We start from the raw sequence: 23,713 nt of genomic DNA on the forward strand, positions 1-23,713 counted from the left end.
AAGGTCCATTTAAGATTGCTGCTTGGAAGTTAAACATAAAAATTCAGGGATGAATAAATAATACCAAACATTAGCTTTCTTAATTTGGAGATGTTAGTCTGTTAGCACGCGAAACATTAGCATAACTGTTTTGTAGTTGTTACTGTGTGAGCCTAGTAGCATCCGAACACAGCTGTACTTTTTTGTGGCATGAACTAATCGGTAAGTCTCCATAGAAAATTGCTTTGAAGGCAACAGGTGAACATTAGCATGTTAGCATGACATGCTAATTTGTTAGCTACAAATGCTATAGATATTAATTTAATACAGTAGTAGAAATATTAGTTTTTCATTTCCTGCAACATGTTGTACAAACTGTCATCAAGACGGAGCATCTTAGCCTTTAACGTTGTTTTTAAATATTAAATTGTTAAACTGTGTTGTCATAGTAACCCTTTACAGGCACAGTCTCATTTTACCTACAGGAAATAATATGCAGCATTGTCAAAATCTTTTTGATTATCCAATAAAAGCTGTGATTGTTTGAAATGCCTTAAATTGTGATTTTATGTAAAAAGCGTTTTGTTTTTTTGTCTTTGTTTGGCTTTAGTCCACATGTTTAAACCAAATGTGTTTTTCTGTGGTTTTTAAGACTACAATTGTAAATTTCTGGAAAATAAATTAATATTTAAAGTCCTTCTGTTTATCTGATCTCTTGTTTTTATGTTCACTCATAATCAGAGAAATTCATATTTTATAGTGTGATATATATAATTAATCTGACATTAGAACATTCAAAGCCTCAGATTAATGCAGTGATAAAATAAGCAATGAAAACTTACAAGGGGTGTCCAAAGTGCGGCCTGGGGGCCATTTGTGGCCCTTGGATGAATTTTGTCTGGCCCCGACCACAATTCAAGAATTGCACAAATTTGGCCCTCTAACACTTTTTCTTTTTTTTATAAGTCATGCCACAAAACATCCAGCAAATCCTGCCAAATACCTTTTTGTCTAGTTTCTGATGCAAATATCTTCGTACACTTTAAATAAGACAAAACTAATATGTAAGTAATTCCTGAATATTGATTTTAAAAAGTTCTATTTCCACTGGCAGATTTTTTTCACTTATAAGAAGATATTTTTCACATGTTGTAAAAATAACCAGACTAAACTTTTATCATCTTAGAAGAATTTTGTGCAAAAAAAATGTAATGAACATGTTTTGTGTAGCTCAGACTTTGGTTGCTAGGTGACTGGTGGGATTCCGCTGGGGTTGCTAGGTAACAGGGCAGATTATTTCACTTGTAACGAGACATTTTCCCCACATAAGTGAAATAAACTGCTAGAGGACATAATGCTTTTTAATAAATATTAAGAAATTATAACGTTTTTTCTTGCTGAAAAGTTACTTGCAAGTTACTTTAGTTTTATTTGAAGTGCATTAAGGTATTTGCACTAGAAACTATGACATACTTGGTAAGACGTTGTGTTTTTGTAGTGTCCCAGCGACTTTCCGCCTTGTTGTTGTCAGCTGACAGAAGTGTGTGTGTGGAAGGCAGAAGACAAAACGCCGTCAGATGCTGACAGGAAAAGGAGGCGGCTCTGCTCCTTCCTGTTCGGCGCTCGCAGCGTTCCTGCTCCAGTCCAGCTTCCTGTCCCAGTGAATTCCCAGTGTTTGAGCTCCGTATCTGTTCCTGGATCTCGTCGTCGAGGGAACGAGGCGCGGCGCCTCGACCCCCGGAGGGACCTGGGAGGTTTGGTTGATGCTGAGCAGAACCTGGTCTGATCCCAGCAGGAAGATCTGAGAAAACGACTGGAGGAGCCAAAGGGAGGGGTCAAAGGTCACAGAGGGAAAGACTCCACCCATCCATCCATTCATTCATCATCTAACAAACCATCCATCCATCCATCCATCCATTCATCATCTAACAAACCATCCATCCATCCATCCATCCATTCATTCATTCATTCATTCATTCATTTTTGTTGCTGTATTTGTTATTTAATTGGTTAAAAAATAAAATAAATAAAAATAAAGACCATGAGGACCAGGTCAAACAAACCTTTGTTGTTTTTCTGTTATAGAGGATCAATTATTAACATGCTGCATAAAATCAGACATACAAAAAATCATTAAGGACTTCCTGTCTTTTTTATTCATAGTACAGAAACAGAAGCATAATCTGGAATCAGTTCATGTTTTCAACATTACATTTTATTTTAAATAAAAAGATTTTATTTCATAAGCGTCATAAATCAGTGCTCAGTCTGCCTGAATGTATCTTCCTTTACAGAGCAGTTGGGTCAGAAAGGCATTTTTTGAATCCCACTCAGTAAATCTGTGATGAGTCAGAGCAGCGATACCATCAGCCGCACCTACTGCAGTTTCAACTGCACACCTGAAATCACTAAGCCACGCCCACATACCTGTTACAACCAGGAAGAGCGATTATATGGACTTCTCCAAAACATTCACCGATATCTTTCCCAGCTGAAGACCCCTTCCTAGCCCACCTCCTCCCCGTCCGGGCCGGTAGTTCGGGATAAAACCTGCGTTGGACCGGGAGAACCGGGAGAAAGACGCGGTTTGGCCAGGTGAGTACTCCCTGTTCCTTTCGCTCAAATGTCGCCTCTGTGGGGTTTTTTCCGTGTTTCTCAGCCATGTTGGATCAGAATACCGACACAGACCGAGAATAATGACTTACTTAGATGATTTTAAGGTGCAATAACCACCTTTAGTTCGTCTTAAGGTGGAATTAAAGGTTTAATTTATGGTCATTTTGACCCACTTCGTGTCCAGGCCGCGGTTTTGTTGGCGTTCATCCAGGAATAAACGGTTTCTGTCTGTCTGAGGCCTGCAGGTTGGCTTCAGGTGTGTTAATGAGAAGACCAGACAGTTATCCGCTATATTTAACCTCTAATCGGGTTTATATTAGATATTAAACCCATTTTTCTATATTCAACTCCGGTTATTTCTCTCACTGTCTCATTTTTCAAATGACATTTTCAAGAGTTAAAGGGATATTCAAAGAAATAATCTAATTTATTCTCTTAACCGTTTAACTTTTAAGCCTCAAGCATAAATTCAGGTTGGATACTTTTGCTTTTTTTAGATATAAAAATGACGGAAGATGTTTTAGACATGGAAGTTTCAATGTGTGGCACTTTTTCAAAATTTACCGGTTTAGTATAAAAATAGTTTTAAATGAGGAAAAATACAAATATTGACTTTTATTTTGTGGCTTTTAGAGGGGAATAAATAAACACTGCAGATGTCCATGATTTTGTATTAGAATAAAGTTTTAACAGTGCAAATCACATTGTTTACAAAATAATGGAGAATTTAAAATGTTCCTAAACAACACTAATTTAGGCTTCCTTTAGTTATTTTTATTAACATAATTTACGGTTTCTGATAATAAAAATAAAATCCTATAAATATTTTCAGTTTTCTGTTTTTTACTAAACATTTTCCCCATTTTTTTTGTTCTATGTTTTTTGCAAAACCAGTTTAATGTTTGGATTTTGAAAGTTTTGAAGTTTGAAACAAAAAATGCTTATTTTAATTACAAAATATTTAAATAATTGCAGTTATTTTTTTATTTTAAGTTTTTAGGTTCTTAAGAAATTAGTTAAAAAAATGAGAAATTTCACATTTTCTTCAGAATTTATAAAATATTTAATTTCATTTTTAAAATCACAAAATACATTTTTATACTAAGGAAGAAATATTAAAAAAACATATTTTTAAACTGGTCAGTCATTAGTATTTCTAACTTTTTAAGCCATCTGCTGCACAGTATGCTAACTCTAAAGTGCTACATCAACACCGTATTTAGCGAAAGCTAATGCTAACACACTGTACCAACAAAGTATTTAGCAGAAGCTAAAGCTGTTAGATACTTTATTTATGTTTGTCTTGTTCTCTACTCTCCATGTTTTATTTTGTTTCTTGTTTTAAATAAAGTTATTGAGGAAAAAAAGGGGCGGAAATGGAACTGCAGTTAAAACAGTTTTCACCCCTTCAAAATAAGAGCGTGAATACAAACTTCTAACTTTTTGAAGGATTCTTCATAACCAAGACTTCAATAAAGATGTTGAACTTTATTAGATGAAAAGTTACAACACCGACAAATAAAGTAGCATTTCAGATTTAGATTAGGAAACTCAGTGCTTTTAAATGTTAGCAAAAGCGCTGTAGGCTAAAAATTAGCTCCTCTGTTAGCGCATTAGCAGATAACCATGACTGGATTTTTGGTGTAAACAGAAAAGGCGAGGCTGTGCTCACTTTAGTAGCCTAAAGGGAAGAATCCTGTTTGACTCAAATGATTTTATTACCTTTAAATAACACGGAAAAATGTGATTATATGACGAAAACCTTCCTGTTGGTCTTTAAATTCCTGATATTAGTCGTTTATTTTTAGGTTTATGATCCGCTGATCATTTCTAATCACAGGAACTGATTCAGTTTTAATTCCATTTCTTCTTTATTGTTCCCGTCCTGCTGACGTTCAGCTCTTATTGTTGCTTTTATTGGGTTTTTGACAAACATAATGGCCCTTTTTGAGAGTCGTAATGGAGGCGTATAGATGCTGTTTACATGCTGATCGGTAGAACCGGTTGGAAAACCTGCTTATTGAGTCACATTTTCTTTTCTCCTCATTACTAAACCTGAACTCTTCAGAGGGAAGTGGGCTGGCAGGAGGTGCTGGCTGCAGTTTTCCACTGAACAGAGGAAGAAATGTTTTTTTTAAATGGGTTAAAAAGAGGCAGTGAGGCCTGCTGGTCCTGAAATATTTGATCCTCCCTCTGTTTTTGTTATGGATCAGCGCAGCAGGGAGGTGTTTTATCTGCTCAGCCGGCAGCGCTGGCCAAGCATTCCTTTGAATAGAAACACTTTAATCTGTGAAGTCCTGACCAGCTCTTACTGGTATTAATAACACAATGAAAACTGAGCTTAAACATCGATTTTACTCAGTTTTAAATACAGTCTGAGTTGTTTACTTCACCCAAACTGACAAATTAGGCAATTTCAAGAGACTTAAACTTTACAAACAGGTCAGAATTACATTAATATTAAGTCTATAAGCTGAACTCGAGTTATTGATGTAAGAATCAGATAAAATGCAAATGATTGTTCAGATTGCAGATGCTACGAAAACGATCTGATACATTTACAGATTATTTCCACATATGGAAGAGATTCAGATCTGATTTTACTTTATGTTTATAATATAATATAATAAAGTAATAATTTATTTTATTTGTTGTTTTTATTTATTTTAGATGTTTAAAATGTCTTCCACTTCTAGAGTTAAATGTTCATTAGAATTTAAAGTTTATTGATCTTTGAGAATGTTTTCTTGCATTATTATTATACCATTAAATTACTTAAATTGTCTCAAAACATTAATATTATCGTGTATCGCAATAACTTCTGGGACGATTACTTATCAGGCCTAAAAAACTAATTAAAGAAAAGATCCATAATTTAACATGTTTCAGTTTAATTAGTTTGGTCCAGTCATAAAATGTCAGCTGGTAAATTTATCCATTAATTCACTGACTTTGCAGTAATCAGTCGTCCTGACCGCATGTGGCGACAGTAGACACAAACAACTCACTGTGAACGGGAAAGAAACTACACTTTAAAAAACTACACTTTAAAAAACTACACTTTAAAAAACTACACTTTAAAAAACTACACTTTAAAACTTACACTGAATTGTTCCGACACGATAAAATTTAAAACTCTGCGATTAACATATTTCAGTGCAACTTAAAGTTTTAAAATTAATTTAATAAAAATGCTTAACTTATTTTAAGATGGTTTAAAATATAATTTTTTACTAAATTTCTGATCCTTAATTTTCATCTATTAATAAATCTAACTCTCTGATAGGTTATGAACTATTAATTTGATTATTTTTTATTAATTATTAAAATGACAGTCAACTCGATCAGTAATCAATTAATCGATAATTGACTCAAAAAAAAGTCCAATTGGTGAAAGAATAGCAGAGCATTGATGAAGCCAAAGCTGAATAAAAAGAAAAACTTTTTTTCTGTAAATATCTTCTACCTCAAGTTCAGATTCAGCTTCACCTGCTTCAAATTATGTAAAAAAATCTATTAAACATCTTTTGCAGTAAAACCATTAATCAATTAACCCATAAAATAATCATCAGATCAGTCAGATCAGACCTACGCCTCATTAAATCTGGCAGATTCTTCCTTTACTACTAAAGTAATGCTACTGCATTGCATTTTATTTCCTTATTTAAAAAAGCAATCTAAATATGTTTTTGACATATTTTAATGTATTTATGATATGGCAGAAAAAGGCTAAAGAGGTTAAATGAAAAGTCTTTTTTGTTTTTATCTGATTTATTGTCAGAATAAATTAAAATAATCGTTAACCATGACGTAATAGGAAGTTAACATCCACAGCTTAGAAAATCAGGTTTTTCTCGTTCATATGAACAATGCCAGGGTTTTTCTCCTCCAGTCGTTGAAAAACCAGATACAGTATCGGATAAGTTGCTTATTTAATCTCCTTGCATGTCGTGCCGCCGCTGAAGGAAAGGAAAAAAAACAACTTTTCCGTCCCTGCAGATTGAAAAACCAGTCATTTTTTGCCGCCCATCATCCCTGATGATCCCGTCTCCACCTGTGCGGAGCATGTGCTCGCTCCCTGTCAGTCTCCCTCCTCCACCTCCTCCCTCTCTCCCTTCGCACGCTCCGGCCACAGATTTGCGGCTGGCATGTGTCCCTCCATCTGGCCCGCACATGCACCGCATTTGGACGTTGCGTAATGGCCCGCGGCCGGGGGAACGCGGCGCCACCGGGCCACTACGCGACACGTGGGGACGTGACAAGAGAAACAAACTGCTTATGTAAAGGCATTAAGACGACCAAGCAGCTCCTGCCACATTTGCTCAGCCGGTTGAGGAATTAAAAATAGAAAGTTGGAGAGAAACAGAAAACATGAAGCGACAAAGGAATGAGCTGCTAGCTGAGTCACGCTCAGCCGTCTTTTATCATTAATAATGGGAACTTCACTGACGCTTTTAGTCCTTAATGCATGATTAAAGTCGTCTGCAACATATTTTGGAGACTAAATCAGTTTAAAACACATTTAAATGTCATTTTGGGTGTTTTTTAGCTTCACGACTCATTTTGATGCCTCTGGGGCTGAAACGATCGGATTAGTTGTGATTAATCAACGATTGAAGCATCAACTAATTTAATAATTTGTTAATTAAATGGAATATATATACTTAAAACAAAAGCCATTAGCTGGAAAAACAAAATATCCAGAGCAGCAATTATGACATTAAATTTAAGACAATTTAATATCTTAAATATTAATATTTAAGAGAATTTAATATCTTAAATTGTCTGCCTACTTTTTTCAGGATGCATTCACACTAGTTCTGTTTAATCCGCTTTAATCCAGCTCCACTTCATTTGCTTAGAAAGTTTGATTAATTTGAGGAGAGGCTGCTGTGCGATCAAACTCAGATCGGTTGAAGTGAACTCTGATTCGGTTCGACTACATATGCGAACGCCAGGCGGACTGAGACGGTTCCAAAAGGAGGAAGTGGACTACAGCGCAGGGCATTCTGGGAAAATACAACCAAAACAAACGCACTAGCCTAGCGCTAGCAGGAGAAATAGTTTGTGGTATTTAAACAAAGAGAAAAACAAAATCCTCCAATGATTTCGTTCCATATTGGTTTACATGTTGTTGCGCTCGGTGTCTCCAAAGGTTTTCCTGTCGTTTCCTTGAGTGGTTCTTGGTGCAGCGCCCCCGCAGGCGAGGAGGGGAACAGGTTTTTCATCGGGTTTGGTTCATCTGACTCGGTTCTGTGTGAAAGAGAACCACAGCAACTGGAAATGTAACAAAAGTTGCAGTTTTGGAACCAAATGTTGGAAAAACATCCAAATTGTGACAAAGTGCAAAATCTCTCCAGATGAAAACATTTTATAAAAGAACATCCTAAAGAGTCAACATGATGATGAAAACTTTCTCAGTTTATTCCCGCCTGTTGAACTGACGGGTTTCTTCCTTTTTGTTGTTGTTTTTCCTGCGCTGTGAAATCTGCAGCAGCTCTCCTGGCCGTAATCCAGAGGCCCAGGCTGGTCCAGCATAAATCCCATTCAGAGTTGCATTAGCTGGCGTCTCATGGAGAGGGCGCATAGATTAATATTTTATTATTTGAACCCCCAGGACATGCATGTCTGCTGTCATCTGGAGACTAGACGGTGGATTATTAATCTGGCTCTGATGACTTTACATCAGGAGAAGATACAGAAGTTTATTTTTAAAAGCTTTATGCTTTAAAAAGGTTAATCCAGAAATGAAGATGAAGGAAAAGATCATGAATTTATGCTTTTTGAGCCTGGTGGGTGTTTGAGCAGGTCGGGACCAAACGGTGCAGCAAACCTCAGCACATTCCTGGCTGGTCCAAACGGATCCAGTTTTACTCCAGGCTCCTTCTGAATGTTGTGCAAGTAAAATCCTGACATGAAGCAACGTCATAATTCATGGCGAATATACAAATAACCAGCATGGAAACCATTTAATTTAGTTTATTTTATCATAATATACTTTATTATTGCTTATTTTAGCATTACTTTCATATTTAGCTTAGCTAACCTTATCTTAAGTTGATTTAGCAAAGCTTTGCTTTTTTTGACTTGTCTTTATCCTAATGTGATTTTTATCTTCTAGTTGAATTTATCTAAGCTTTAAATTACAGTTTAGCCTTGTTTAGTTTAACTTATGTTTTAGGTTATTAGCTTTGCAAATGTTATTATGGCCTCAGCTTATTATGGGTTTGCATATTTTAGCTTATCTTATTTTAACTGATCTTATTTTAGGTTCTTATTTCTATATATTTGAGCTGGTTTTGACTTAACAACTTGGCGCATTTTAGCTCAGTTGATCTTTTATTACAGTTTGGTTTATGTTGTCTAATGTTAGCTTATCAATAAATTAAAGTAGACAATAAAAGGTTTCCATATCTAGTTTAAGAAAGACACGACCATGGGACGGTTTTTAATTACTTATCGCGTCATTCACACTTTTTTAACTGTGTTTTTAATTTAATTGTGAAATAAAACTCACAATATCAAAAGATTTTGGTCACATTTGTAAAGGAAACTCAGTTACTGCTGAGTGATGGCAGCTAAATGTATTAAAGTAAGAGTATCACTACTTCAACACATTTTTACTGTAGTAAAAGTAAAAACTGTTTGGTAAAAAGTCAACTCAAGTAACTGATCAAATTATCAATCATTTGTATTTAAAAATGGCATAATTAGATGGACCAAAAGTTCAGTGGAAATTTTGGTATTTAAAGGCCAAAATGACAATAATTCATATAAGTAGCAAACAAATAACATCAGGCAAAAGAAACATTTTCCAAATCAGTTTCTTTAATAAAAACAAACTTAAGAAACTTTAACAAAAACTGCAGGTGTTTTTCTGTGTCAGGTGAATCTTTGCTTTTCATTCAGTGGGTAGAAAATCCAGAAAAATGCTTCATAAAAAAATTACTCAAGTTAAAGTAAGAAGTACAGCAAGGCAAAAGTGAAATTTTTCAAAAAAGATACTCGAGTAAATAGAACTGGATAAATGTAGCTGGTTACTACCGAACTCTGTGAACATGCGTATCAGTGGTTTGGACATTTCTGGTGTTCCGTAGCTGTGCTGATGGAGGGGGTGTGTCGGCTGAAGTAGATGGGTCGCTGTTTAAGTGGCGAGAAGACTAAGCCTCGATGGGGGGGATTATGGTGGGCGGGGGCGGGGAGCCTCCATGATCCGTCAGAGCTTAGTAACACAATTATCCCAGCGGCTCCGGCAGCGACGACGACGATGATGATGATGATGGTGGCGGCGGCAGAAGCAGCGTTTTCATTAGTGTAATGCCCAGAGACGCTCCGTTATTATTATGTAAGCGTGACGCCATCCCGGCTCCCAGCGACGGCGTGGCGGCTTGCTTCCCGCTCGGAGAAGCCAAAGGGACGTCGGTCCGTCAGCAGCGGCGGCGGGGATGTCGCCGACCTCCGCGCTGGATCCCAGCCTGGTTGCCATGGAGAAGCGGATGCTGTGAGGAGCGGAGACGGAGCATCTGATGAGTCAGACGCGGGGAGATGAGCGGGAAGGAGACGGACGCGCGGCAGCGGCGGTCTGATGGATGCTAGAGGAGAGATTTAAAAAAAAAAAAAAAGAAGATGAAGTTTAAGAAGTTCATCACCATCATGCAGGCGGCCATGGGGGTCGTTCCCCTGAACAAACGGGAGCTGATGCCGCCCGGCAGGAAGCTGTGGCGACCCCCAGGGTGAGACGGACGTCTCTGTTCAATTCTCACAAATGGAGGAAAAAATAGCGTTTGGTGAAGCAGGGAAGGAACAGGTGGATTCTGTACCTTTAAGATTTCACTTCTTAAAAATAACATCAGCACCAAAGAGAAGAAGGAAAAATATTTATCACTATTATTCTCTTTTTCTGTGTTAATTTGTCCACTGAAATATATTGTATTTATATTGATTGTATGGATGAAATCTAGCCTTTACTTCTAAATCTGTCTCTCTCTTAGATTAATACAGTCATTTTAAACAATACTGCAGCCATATTGTCAAAAAATGAAAGGAAAAAAATAGTTTAAATTAAAAATATTTTCACCTGGGCCAAAATCAACAGCTCAAACGTATTTATGGGTCAAAATAAAGTAATTTTTAAGATTTAAATCAACAAAAAAATAAAAATAGCTCATGGTTGAAGCAGATCCAGTTTTTTAACAATAAACTATAGATGACTATTTTAATTAATATTTTTTTTCTTATACGTTGCACGTTTTATTTTGGGCTCAATTTGAAGAATTTTCTTCTTTTCTCATGAATAAAAACAGGATCTAAGTTGGTCTTTATTTTAACACACTTCCTGTATTTGACCAAGTTTCAATACAGCAATTAAAAGCAGATTTGGAAGCACCAATCTGTAATCTGGATTACAAGTCAATGTGTAAATTATGTCTCCGTTACCATGACGACCGAAGGAAAGCAGAAAACTTGGAAAAGACGATCACTTTGTGTTGCATTTAACAATTTTGTTAGTAGATTTCAATTTCAAATTGTAGTTTTCTCCTAATTTCTGGAATTTGTTTTTGAATTTTGGTCGGGTGGGCCGCACAAAATGTATCCAAGGGCCACAAACGGCCCACGGACCCTACTTTGAACACCCTTGATTAATAACTTGGAAAATACCCAAAAACCTCTGCTTCTAACCAGAAATCTCTTTTAATGGGTGTTTTATTTAAAACTGGAGCCTTTTGTTGATATTTTGGGTTAAAGTTCAAACTTTGTTGCTCCAGTGAACTGAAAGCAGCAGCAGCAGGAGGAGTTGAATGTCTGGTGGTTTTGACCTCCATGCGTCATAACAGAATATATTGAAACAAAAACAAAAGGAGACATTGTTGCATTCAGAGTTCAGCTCCTTAAACTTTCAAGGTCTTTTTGTTCTGTCCAGTTTCCCGAACGTTGGAGGCTGACGACCAGAACCAGATTGGAAATGATGTTGCATTAGAAATGAGGATTGCTTGAAATGCTGCAGCTGTGCAGTCAGAGGAGGACAGTTCAGGTCTCTTCCAGTCCTTTGGGTTGATTTGATCTCTTTTTTTAATCTAATATACTTTTGCTTCAGGTTTATCTGAGTGGAGCAAACAGAGATGAAATGTCAGGACGGCTGACCTTTTGTTTTCTGTTGAAGCGGTTTTATCCTCAGAGGGGAAAATCTTTGTCTGAATCGGCCTGTTTGTGCATCGATACACAGGAAATGAATTTAAAAAGAAACTTCACCTGCAAGAGGAATTATTTAGAAAATATCTGGTTGAGACGGCGCTCACGTTTGGTATTCAAGGACAAGATATTCCTTAAAAATGTCTGATTAAAATGTTCTCTGGATCCAGAAAACACATGTTGACACAACAACAAACTCCTCTGACTTTCCTAAAGTCGTTCCCGGAGAACAATGATCTGGTTTTCCATGTTCACACCTGAGATTTTTGGTTCGCTTTAAACGGACCAGAGTTCGTTTCCCCTGTTGGTCCGAACCTTTAGGTGTGAACGCACTTCAGCAAATGGTGTGGACCGAAGTATAAAGTTATAATAAAAACAACAAAAACATGTTACTAGAGCGAAGTCGCAGTTATACGAGAATAAACGTTCGACGATGAGAATAAAGAAGTCGCAAGACATTAAAGATGTACAATGAGGTCGTAGTAAGATTACAAGAATGAATTATATGATGATGCATATTATGAGTTAGCTTGTAATATTATAAAAATACAAGAATAGTTTTACGACAGTTGTATTACAGAATAAAGTCGTGATGTGAGAGAATTGTCACATTACCAGAATGTTGTAACGTTACACAAACAAATAATATGTCAATAGACGTATTACAAATAAAACGTAATATTTAAAGAGTCGCAGCATGAGAATAGTTGTACAACAGTTTTAGTATTACCAGAATGTTGTAATATTACAAAAATGTTGTACAACATTCATAATATCATGAAAAGAAAGTTGTAACATTTTCAGAATAAAGTTGTATGAAAAAGACGTACCAAATAAAATTGTAACGTTACCAGCACCAACTTGTAATGTTAGTTACGGGGATAAAGTCGTGACATTATCAGACTAAATTGACTAGTCCGTGTGGATTGTTGATGAAAATCCCCAAGAATCCGTCGCCGCGACCAACATGGAGGAAAATGTTTTCAACAGTAAAACGAGTTTCCCAGGATGGTCTCAGCAGCTGTTTTCCTAAAACGTCGCCATCGGGTTGTTCTCAGAAACCCCCAACCGTCTTCCTCATCCTCCCCGCTGCGGGCGCATAGCTGGCAGCAGCAGCCATTATTCAGGGACCGGTTACCATGGGAACCACGGCGAGGGAAACGAGAGCCATGTTGGCAGAGGACTGAACCTGTCGCTCACGGTTAGTCAGGGTGAGAAAAGAGCGAGAAACATCTTTGTTTTTATCACTTATAACATCTTGAATCACCAAATCACAGCTGATTTTCACTAAATTAGTTTATTTTTAGCAAAATAAAATGATAAATAATAATAATATCCTGAAACAAACGTTGGTCTGGTTGCAGGTCTTAAAGGTCAGAGTGTTTCGGACTTTCTAAAAGCGGCTCCTGTGAGTCTGAAGCGTTTGGTGACTCAGACTGAAGAGTTGACAGTTTGACAGTTCGGCCGCTGAGACTTTCCCTCTAAATATTTCAGGACCGTCGTTAAAAATTTAAAGCTTGGGGCCACAGAGGCTCATAAACATCCAGAAATACAAACAGATTTCTGCTGAGTTTCTTTATATTGCTGACAATAACTGTGCAATATTGGGTTTTCTCAGGTTTTTATTACATTTTAAGGTAAATAAACTGAAAATGGTGTTTTTTTTTATTTATTGGCATAAAGATGATGGGAAAGTTTTTATTGCGATGGCTAAATCTCTTACTTTAGAAGCAAAAGTTTGTAATAAACCAACTTTTAAATTAAAGCTAAAAAAATGCATTGTTTTGGTGCCTCGCGACCCTTCAGAAGTCCCTGACCCCCATATTGGGAACCTCTGTGCTGCCATAAATAAGTGTACAGGAAGTGATTTATTAAATATCCAGCATTTATTTCACTTTTCACAGCAGTTTTCTAAATTTTCTCTAAATTTATTTGTTGTCTTATTTGAGATCTGCATCATTTCTATGGTGACAGGATAAACTTGGGTCCTTTCTTACGGCGTCACATTGATGCTAAAAATCTTGATGGTACAATGAAGGGGAAAAAAATCACAACTATTCCTGTTCCTTACTTTCATATTTGAAATCTGCATCATTTTTTATGACAGGATAAACTTGGGTCCATTTTTATGGCGTCACCTTCATGTCAAAAATGTTGAATGTAAGGAGAAGGGGGTGAAATCAAAACTTTTCCTGTTCCTTACCTTCATATCTTCTTCTTCATCATCTTCCTCTTCTTGTATTTTGCCGTTAATGTTGGCTGTCACTGTACTTGTGCTGAAAATCCAACCAATGAGAACTGCATCCTCCCCCATCTGACAAATATTCAGTCAACATTAAGAGCACAATTTTCCCAACAAAAATAATCATTATGAATGAATAGAAATGCCTGTGATCAGTTAATAGATCTGCAGTTTTAATTTGCTTGACATGCTCCTCAGCGTTTTTGGCAGGAATATGATTCCGTACAACCTTTTTTTAATACACTTCTATTAATTTTCAAGCTTTTTAATAATCACATTCAGTTTAACAAGATGATAAATGTGTCATGATGCAGATAATTGTTTATAATTGATTAGTTTTACTCTTTGTAATCCCAACTGGTCATGTTGGGATCAGTTTTTATAACTTAATAAATCGACCTTTGCCCTTTCACACGTCCCTGATCTGTGAGAAACGCTGAGTTTTTCTTCTTCTGCTCAGGGACCAGGGTTGCTCTGACCACACCAGTACTGACCTGCTCAAGTCCGGCCGCAAGTTCTGCTGGTCCAGAGAAGCCCAGTACTTGTACCTTCGCCGCCTGTCGTCGAGGAGCTTCTCCGCCATCACCATGGTATGTTGACATGCTGAGTGCGGGAGACGGAGCGTCCGCCATGTTCAGGGGTTAACATGGGGTCAGGAAGCTTTGCTATGACGATGCAGCTGCTGTGAAAAGGATTTTATTTATTACCCAGTTTAAAATGTCACCAAATGAACAGCAGTTATGGTTGTAGTTCAGATGTTTGTCAAATTCAGCTTATAGATCTGGACGTGTGTTTGCTGTTGGGTAACGTTAGAATATGTTCTGGGTAAACTCTGGGTTTTTTCCTTTTTTGTCTTGTATGTCTTTGTTCATTTTTTCTTTATTTTTCTTAATATTTTTTATATTTTTGAAATTTTTCTTTAAATTTTCCATCTTTTCCTTCTTTCCCTTTTTGGCTCCTTTTCTTATTTGTTTTCCCTTCATTTTTATCTTCTCAGTTTTTCCTTTTTCCACCATTAATTTAATCCTAGTCTCTTCCTCCATATTAGGAATAAATCTGTTATTGTTGGTTTGTTCCATCAGAATTAAACATTTGAAGCAGCTTCCTGATCTAATATGAACAGAATGTGAAAAATAAAAGACGGTAAACTGATCTGGGGACTAATGTTGTTAAACCTGGTTTACTATTTTTAACTTTATTTGTTGTAAAAAGTCTGATTTTGATGCAAAGACCACAGGGAGTAAAATCCCAACCAACTGTCTGTTGATGCAAATAGTTTAAATTCGGTTGCATCTCTCAGTATGTCCCCTGATATTGATCAGTAAATACCTAAATAATGTATTTCAATAATTGGTTTTGAAAAGGATTTTTTTTGTATAAATTTGTTACAGAAACATTGATGTTTAAAATCTTAATTTCTGTAAAGTTATTAGTAACAGATAAAGCATTTCATAACTTTCTTTAGCAGTGATGTTTTATGGCTTATCCTTTGAGTGAAGGATGTCATTTTAGATCATATCACAGCTTTTTTTTCTGCCACACTTTTACCTTCCACCAAACTTTCAAAATAAGATACAGCACCCTGTGATCATTCAGCATTGTTGGAAATGTTTTCTGATTTATTCTCCTTGTGATGGATGCCATTTATTCTCTGGAAGGTTAGAGGTCTCTTCTACAACACTTCTTCCTTCCACTAAACTTTCTCTCTGTAAACTGGGACACAGCATTTTGTGATCAGTCAATATTATTTACAATGACTTTTTGTGTAATCCTCCTCGTGAAGAATGTCCTTTACATTCTGGAGTCCGTTTTTCCTTCCACTAAACTTTCCATTTATATAGTGGTAGAGCGTTCTGTGATCAGCATATATTGTTGGGAAGGACATTTTGTGGCTTATCTATCTTGTGAATGATGTCATTTATACTCTGGAGAACAACTGTCAGGTTTTTCTACTACACTTTATCCTTCCACTAAACTTTCCATTTGCATACTGTGGTACAGCATTTTGTATTGAAACCAGCAGTGTTAGCAATAACCTTGTGTGGCTTGTTAACCTTGTGAAGGATGTCATTTACATGTCAGGTTTTAGCCTTTTCCTACCAGAGTTTTTCCTTCCACTAAACTTTTGTATTATTATAGGCCTTACCTGGAAAAACTAACAAAAAAAAATGCTTGAAATCACTTTGTGTGCCATTAATTTGTATATAATGAGTTTGAAATGCAGTTTTTATTTTCATTCTTATATATTTGAGTTTAACTTTATGGATTGTTGTTGTTGAAGCTTCTTTTAGGGAAATCTTAAAGATAAAAATCTGGTTTAAATCCGTTGAAATCCAGTAAACTTCCTTCTGTTTGTTTAGTTTAGGTCCGATCGTATCTCATGGATGTTGCTAACTTCCTTCTGGACGATTAGCATCAGTCTTTCTGTCTTCGGTCTCATTTTCAAGCTTCTGTCCTAATATGAAAACCTTAGTTTTACCTTCTAATGAAGCCGTTTTATAATCTTGTCACAGATGATTCAAACCATGATTCAGAAAGCAGAATCAGTTTGCTGACATGGATTCAAAGAATCAGTGACTCAGTGTTTCCCAGTCTGCTGCTTCTTTCCTTTTTTATCACCAGTTTTGAACACTCCTCTCCTGCAGAGACCCCCTCCTGCTGCTCTCCCCCACCCAGGATGATGATTAACCAGGGAGACATGTCAGATCCAGAAAGCTTCATTGTTTTAATGGCTCAGTCTCACAAATAATTCAGGTCAGGGAGGCTGCTTTGCATAAGGTTGGCCTATTTTGAGCTGTGCCTGGCATTTTTCAGCAGCCCTGGAATGTGCTCATTTCTACCACACTGACTCCTCTTCCAGAAAAAAGTCAAAGGTGTGTCCCAAGTGCAGAACAGCTGCATATGTTTTGAAATTAGCTTACTTATGTTGTTTTACTGTAACTGTAACCTGAAACAGCTGTTTACTTATCCAGAAAGTTAAACTGCTGAGATTAAAAACGACTTTAACTTGATTGATCTTTCCAAAACAGGCTAAAAATAAAATAATTTATCAGTATTATTACTCATTAAACAGTGAATACTCGCTGATTTGCGGTTTCGTATTCAGATTCTTCTGTGGAACGTAACCGGAAGCTAGAAAACTGAGGTAAAATGCTACGTGACACGCTATTGGCTGCCGCTTTCGTAACAGCCAATAAAGTAGCTCCTCTTATTTTGCTCCGCGCTGATTGGCTAATACTCCCAACAGTGGAGACGAGGAAGACTGTTAGCTTCTGTGGCAGCGCTAGCTAGCTAAGACGGTCTCCACTCTGTGAATTCATGTATATTAAGATATATTTGAAGTTTGTACTATTAAAATATACAGCTATAAACGTTTTAAAGGAGTTTTAAAGTGTTTTAGCTATTTTTCGGCGGCTGGGATCGATAACCGGGTGAATACTAGGAGCTAACTGTCCGCTGAAAGAAGACAAAATACTGCATTCACGTGAAATATACAATAGAAATTAAAATAAAAAGCAGTAAAATTAACTAATCAATGAAAGTAAAAATATGACATGAAATGCGTAGTAAATGTTTTAATAAAGGAGTAAAAAAATACTAAAAATGCACAATACTAAAAAGAAAAACAATTTGTATGAAAAATACAACTACAATGAGTTAAAAAATGAAAGGAAATGACAAAATCACATTTATATGGGATAAAGGTTTAAAAATCAATAAAAACAATCTGCTTGTTATGAGTCTGAAATAATCCTTCGTTTTCAAATTGAAATAATTGCAGCCATGATTCATCTGCTAGACTTTGGATTCATTTTTTTGTTTGTTTTAATTGGGAACCTCTTTTCATGGACTAATCCCTGATTTTATAATTAGGATAATCCCTGCTTTATCTGCCTCAATAATTCGACTTATAGCCTCCTTTTATAGTTCAGACATTGTGGCGGCAGAATATGGAAACAATTTGGTTTGGTCGTATTAGAAGATTATGATGAGGTAATATTTATTTAGCACAGCAAAACGCCCCAAAGATCAAATTAATTGACTTCTCCACCTGGATAACACCAACAATTTTGTACAATTATTCACAAAAATAGTCATAAAGGCCATTGATTTATGAAATAATTTAAAAGCAACTATATTTAGAATGCAATATACATCGAATTAGATTAGTTTTAACCTGTTACAGAGACAATTCATAGTTTAGTAACTACATTTTATTTTTAAACTATTCTAAATTGATTGTTTAGGGAGAAATTATTTCTAGCAATAGTTTCATGAAATATTAATACACCTTGAATTTAACTTTTAATTTTTAAAAGCACTAATTTGGATGCATTTTGTTCAGGTTTTATGTAATAAACCAACACAAAGTCCAGCATTTGTGCCAGTATTCTTTGCAAAATAGCTCCGACTCGGATTGGAAAAAGAACATCTGTGTGGATCACAAATGCATGCCACACTCTTCAGATTTTTATTTATTAACATTTATAAAAACTTTTCCTTTTGTTTACTACATAAAATCCTAACATAAACTAAAGTTTGTGGTTGTAATGGAACAAAATGTGGAAAAAAGTGTGAATACTTTGAATGGTAGATGTTGCATTTAGGGATTTTTTGATATGTGGGAGTTTGAAAAGTCATTGCTTTGTGACTGATGATGATTTATTTTTAGTCTGTCTAAAAATAGATAAATAACGCTCAGATGTCGTTTTCCTGTGTCATACTTTTTGTTCTGTCCGCCTGGGAGCTTCATAGCTTTAAAAATCAATGGGAAATTCGGACTAGTCCATCCGACCCGGGGTGGAAAATGCCGACATCTTTTGTGTAAATGTATTTTTATTCTTCCGGTTTGGTTTTTAATGGCTATGAAATGTTTAAAGTTGAGTTAAGTGGTTTAATAGTGTGGTGATAAGGAGGTTTTCACGTCGGAGTGGATTTATCCTGACTGTTTGTGAAGGCGTCCCCCCCTGCCGCTGCTTGCGTTGGTTCAGTCCGGCTCGAGCTCACAGCCCTCGGCGCTATTTTTTTTTTTTTTTTAATGGTTTTTTTAGGGAGCGAAGTTCGTGATTTAAAGTCAAGCCGAAGTGGCTGTAAAATCTTTAAACTTGTGTATTTTCCTACTTTTATCCGTCACTTTGGCCGACGTGCCACCCGGAAACGTTCATCCAGTTAGGGAGTTCGGTTGGAAACCAGTGGTACCAGTCCGGGACGGTACAAAGTGCGTGATGCCAGTGAACAGAGGGGCCCTGCTCTCTCTGAGAAGAAATACGCCCCGCAATTTAACCGTAAGTATCTTCCGTTTTTAAAACAAACTGGAGTTATAAACCTCCACCGGGAGTAGAAGTGGCACCGGAGCGGTCATGGAGGTTTGTGTGGCTGTTTTTAGGAGGAGAAACCCGGGAATGTTCGGGTTTTCCCCCCCAATGATCCCAACTGAAGCCTGTTGCATCCTGCCGCACCTGCTGATAGGACGGCGCCGAAGTTGGCGTCCGCTTGGCAGCTCCGGTAAAGGGCTATTCCACCGATTTTAACGGATAATTAATCAGCTCCAGGCCGGAACCCGAACCTGAACCCAGTTACTCAAAACTTAACATTCATTAAAACAGTTTGTGATCCTCTGGAACTTTTTCAGTCTTGGTTAAACCTAAAAAATAAAAATAAAAACTTATTTTGAACGTCATGTTGGCGTTTATATGACAAACTAAATTGCAACTTTCTGTTATTAGAAGCCACATAACTTTGTCACAAGTATGAGTTTTAATAATCAATGGGAAGGAAGTTTGATAATCCCTACATAAATTAGAGAATACATTTACCAGGTTGTTCAAATATTATTGTATTTACACTCAACTATTTCAAATTGATTGTTTTTGTGCGACTAGATGCGTTTCAAAGGAGACAAATTAGTTTTTTCTTGCCAGTATGAGAAAAAACATGGAGGTTTTTCAGCCAGCTGGCTGGCTGTGGGCAGCAATATGTGGTAAACTGTGCTTTAAAATGAAAAACCCGGGCACGTTTTCTGTTAAAATCAGATTTCTACTAAAAATTGACTATAGTAGCAGCAACTGGATTTGCTTTATTGGGTTTGAATTGGCAGATTAAAAAATAAAAAATTTAGTCTCTGTAGGATATTTCAGTCCAAATTGACTTTTTCCAGTTCTCACAAATGGATAAAATGTTGTAAACCTCATAAGAGACTTTTAAGGATTTCCTAGGAAGAGTAGAATAATTTATCTGGAGAAATGCATGTGTAAGAAATTTATTTTATTAAAAATGACAAGCATGATGTATAAAGGTTATTAAAAACATTAAAATTACTCATTTTCCTTTGAGGAGAAAAACAATTAAATTGATGGCTATAGTTGCTGTTTCTTTAAAAGCAGTGAAATATCTCATGTGAAATGCTAGTGTCAGTGTTTGATATTAAAAGTTGTGAAATTTCTATTTTTCTCAGTAAAAGATAAATCTAGTCAGTATCTAATTTATTCTGTAGGTTTTTTTCTTTCTTTTATGGTCAAAAAAAGGTTTTTTTCTTTAAATTATTTTCCATTTGTATTAATTGGTAAGAACAGAGTTTTATCTATATTTAAATTTAGTTTTTCATCCATTTTTTTTGTTTGTTCATTTTAAAATCGAAGGTGTAATGCCGCTGTATTTCCAGCAGAGGGCGCCATTGTACAACGTTTCTCCCAGCATCCAATAGATTTGAGTTTCTGGGATTTTTCTGGAAAGAAGTCATAAAGTTTTTTAAAAAAAAAAGACTAATTTAGTTTTTAACATTACTTGCAGATTGTATTGTCCAGCAGAGTCGTCTAATCTGACCTTTGACCCTGAGTTTGTTACAAAAACTACTCCTGTTGGTTACAGTTTGAACAAAATGGATCTGATTTCAGTTCATTGAGACACAGAAATGTTTTTCTTTCTTTTTGTGCTGAGTTTAGGTTGCTGACTTGTTCAAGTTTTATCTGTTCTGTGGATAAAATGTGACTTTTTGTTTCATAATGTTCTGTAACAGTGAGTCAGCGCTCTGACACGTCCACTGTGTGGTTTGGTTTTAGTGCTTTTAGCGCCTCCTTCAGGAAGACGCGGCTCCATATTTTAGCTGAATTTGACAGATTACTGTTGTACCATGTAAAAGGATCCAAATATGAAATTTTCCTCCTTTTTGTGGAAATAGTTTTCTTATGTTTTCATTATTAAATAAGTGGAAAAGCCTGGGATTATAACTGGGGGTTTCTGAGCCTGTACAGTAGTTTCAACTACTCACTTTTCCTAACTGAGTCTTAAATTCACTGTTTAATTTAGATTTTTTTACTCTTATCTCTGAAAATACCATTTTTATGCTGGTAGAAACTATTAAAAAAAAGCTAAGTCTTACTTTAAAGGGCTTACATCAACTTTTTCTATTGATTGTGATCTTTTTAATCATTTCTATGCTCAAAATGTAACTTTAAGTTGTTTTCAGACATCCATGTTGTAGCTTGTAGCATTAGTGCAGCTAGCATTGGAGATCGTTAGCATTTCCTGTCTGTTTGCTTCAAGGAAAGTTTCTTGAAATGACGCTGCTGTTTCTCTTGTCGGGTCAGACCCAAAACTCTTCTGACCTACTAGACCTGCTGAAAGCAACGTTTCCCCCAGAAAACCTGCTAACCCCGGTGGTTGGGGCGCTCATCCATCAAACAACGTCGTGTTTTTGAGTTAAATAATGTTTAAAGTTGATATGAAATTTGAAAATAGCACTTCATAATTATTTATTATTAAAATATTGGAAGATTAATACCTGAACACCAACTATAAAGTCCTAAAAAATGCAAAGATTTTTAAAAAATAAGCAATGCTTAGCCTGGTGGGGACACAAGTAAAACCTGGTGGCCCGCCAGGCTTATAATACAGAGGGGGAAACAGGATGTTAGCCTGAAAATCAGAACCAGATGTTAACCTTTTAACCTCTGGCTTTAACAAATCATTTAAATATAACTCAGCACATTTACTCATAGATCTGTTACAGTAACACATTTTCCTGGATGATAAATTGTACCAGTAATTATTGTGATTGTTGTTTCAAGACTATTTTTAAGTAATTTATTGATAAAGACATAATAATGACAGTGAATCCTATCAAAAACCCAATGAACTTTGTAAAGAACATTTAACACTAGAAATGGAAGATATTTTAGATATCTTAATAAAACGTAAATAAAAACCATAGAACAACCAAAACCATAAATAAAATCTATTATTATGTCTCAGTTATGGATCTCATTTTAATCTATCATGCGATTAATGACCCAGATAGTTTATCCTGTTTTATATCTAGAGGTTTTTATCCACGTCTTTATGTGGCGTCTAAGAATAAACCCAGAGTAGATTCTTCTTCTTCTTGCTGTAAATAATTAGTTTAAGTCGCTTCCTGTGATTCTGATCTGGTATTTTTTCCGCTTCCTCATCAGAGGAAACGTTTATCACATAATGACTCTCGACATTCAGAGGAAACGCTTTCGCTGATTTATTCTCAGATTATTCATCTCTGCTTCTTGTTCTACATTTTTCTTCTGCGTCTTCAAACTGCTTCACATCTAAACTCAACAGTTTTGTAATAAAATATAATCTAACGTTTAATTAAAAGCCTAAATTTAGAAAACATTATTTACAGTTGAAACCAGATAAAACAAACTATTTTTTTATCAGTTAAAATCAGATTAATCTTTTCTTACTTTAGGTCAGTTAGGATTAATAAAATTATTTATATTTTCTAAATACTAGAAAACTTGACAAAAACATGTTTTTTTGTGACTTTCTTTGTATTTTATATTTAAGCGTTTCATTTGTTTGGATACTTTCAATGTAACATTTAATGCTCATTAAATTACTTGTTGATCTGTAATTGAAATAAAGGTTTGTTTATATCAGGGTGTCCAAAGCGCGGTCCAGGGGCCATTTGCGGCCCACTAGATGGATTTTAAGTGGTCCCCGATGCCATCGGTTGGTGCAGAAGGAATCTCTGATTTAAAGAAATATTACAATAAAACAACAAAAATGAAATCGGATTTATTTATTATTCAATAAATGGAAAAAAAATGCTTGTCTTATTATCATTTTGAATATACCATCATTTATGGATTAATTTTTCACAAAAATTATTGAGCTTTAAGTAAAACTCCTCAAATAGGATTTTTTTTATTTTTGGAGGCATTTTCTTCCTGTATTTTTAAGAGGATAAAGCTTTTTAAAATCAGTTATTCCCTTAGAAATATTAAGTTATATATAAATAATATATCTTTTTAAAGGGCAATAAAATCTGTCCATTTTTATGTATTTTTACGCGAAATAAAATCAATATTTTTAATTAGTTTATCAAAAATGAGCTGTTAAAATAAAAAATGTGTAGTACGTTTTTAATATTTTACTTTAAAAAAGTGGGCCTCATAGAAAAATTGACTGAAATTGGCTATTTTTTGTTGTTTTTATTTATTTTTGTTAAATTTGTGTTGCTCTTGGACCAATCAGACATTTCTTAACATTAAATATTTTTATATTTTAGCTGCTTTATCTCTGCTGTAGCGTTCAGAACACCATAACAATACCTTAGTAATACCAGTAATGAATAACGTCGGGTTTATTTATTCTTTTCTCTGAATTGCGGGGCTGTAAAAGTTTCCAAACTTCCCTCTGAAGCGGCGGGGAAGT

At 35.7% G+C, this 23,713-nt stretch overlaps 1 protein-coding gene and 1 long non-coding RNA gene across 5 annotated transcripts in view; one reads left to right on the forward strand and one right to left on the reverse strand.

Moving 5' to 3' along the window:
* The first annotated feature begins 2,386 nt into the window (after nt 1-2,386).
* tjp2a (tight junction protein 2a (zona occludens 2)) overlaps nt 2,387-23,713 on the forward strand; it is a 40,733-nt gene continuing 19,406 nt past the window's right edge. For 2 of the 4 annotated variants that reach the window (XM_032570149.1, XM_032570150.1), the window contains exons 1-2: nt 10,187-10,328; nt 14,487-14,616. In XM_032570149.1, the coding sequence (XP_032426040.1) occupies nt 10,222-10,328; nt 14,487-14,616 (237 nt within the window). In that variant the 5' untranslated portion in view covers nt 10,187-10,221. Of the gene's footprint in view, nt 2,575-10,186; nt 10,329-14,486; nt 14,617-19,061; nt 19,312-23,713 lie in introns of those variants that run through there. The other 2 variants (XM_032570152.1, XM_032570151.1) reach the window with 2 other exon arrangements.
* Nucleotides 9,406-13,598, reverse strand: LOC116724632 (uncharacterized). Its single transcript, XR_004340187.1, has 2 exons — nt 12,615-13,598; nt 9,406-10,187 (listed from the first exon to the last, which is right to left on the reverse strand). It is a non-coding gene; the product is annotated as an uncharacterized LOC116724632 (long non-coding RNA).

The sequence above is a fragment of the Xiphophorus hellerii genome, chromosome 8, assembly GCF_003331165.1.
Source record: "Xiphophorus hellerii strain 12219 chromosome 8, Xiphophorus_hellerii-4.1, whole genome shotgun sequence".
In the NCBI taxonomy this organism is placed as follows: domain Eukaryota; kingdom Metazoa; phylum Chordata; class Actinopteri; order Cyprinodontiformes; family Poeciliidae; genus Xiphophorus; species Xiphophorus hellerii.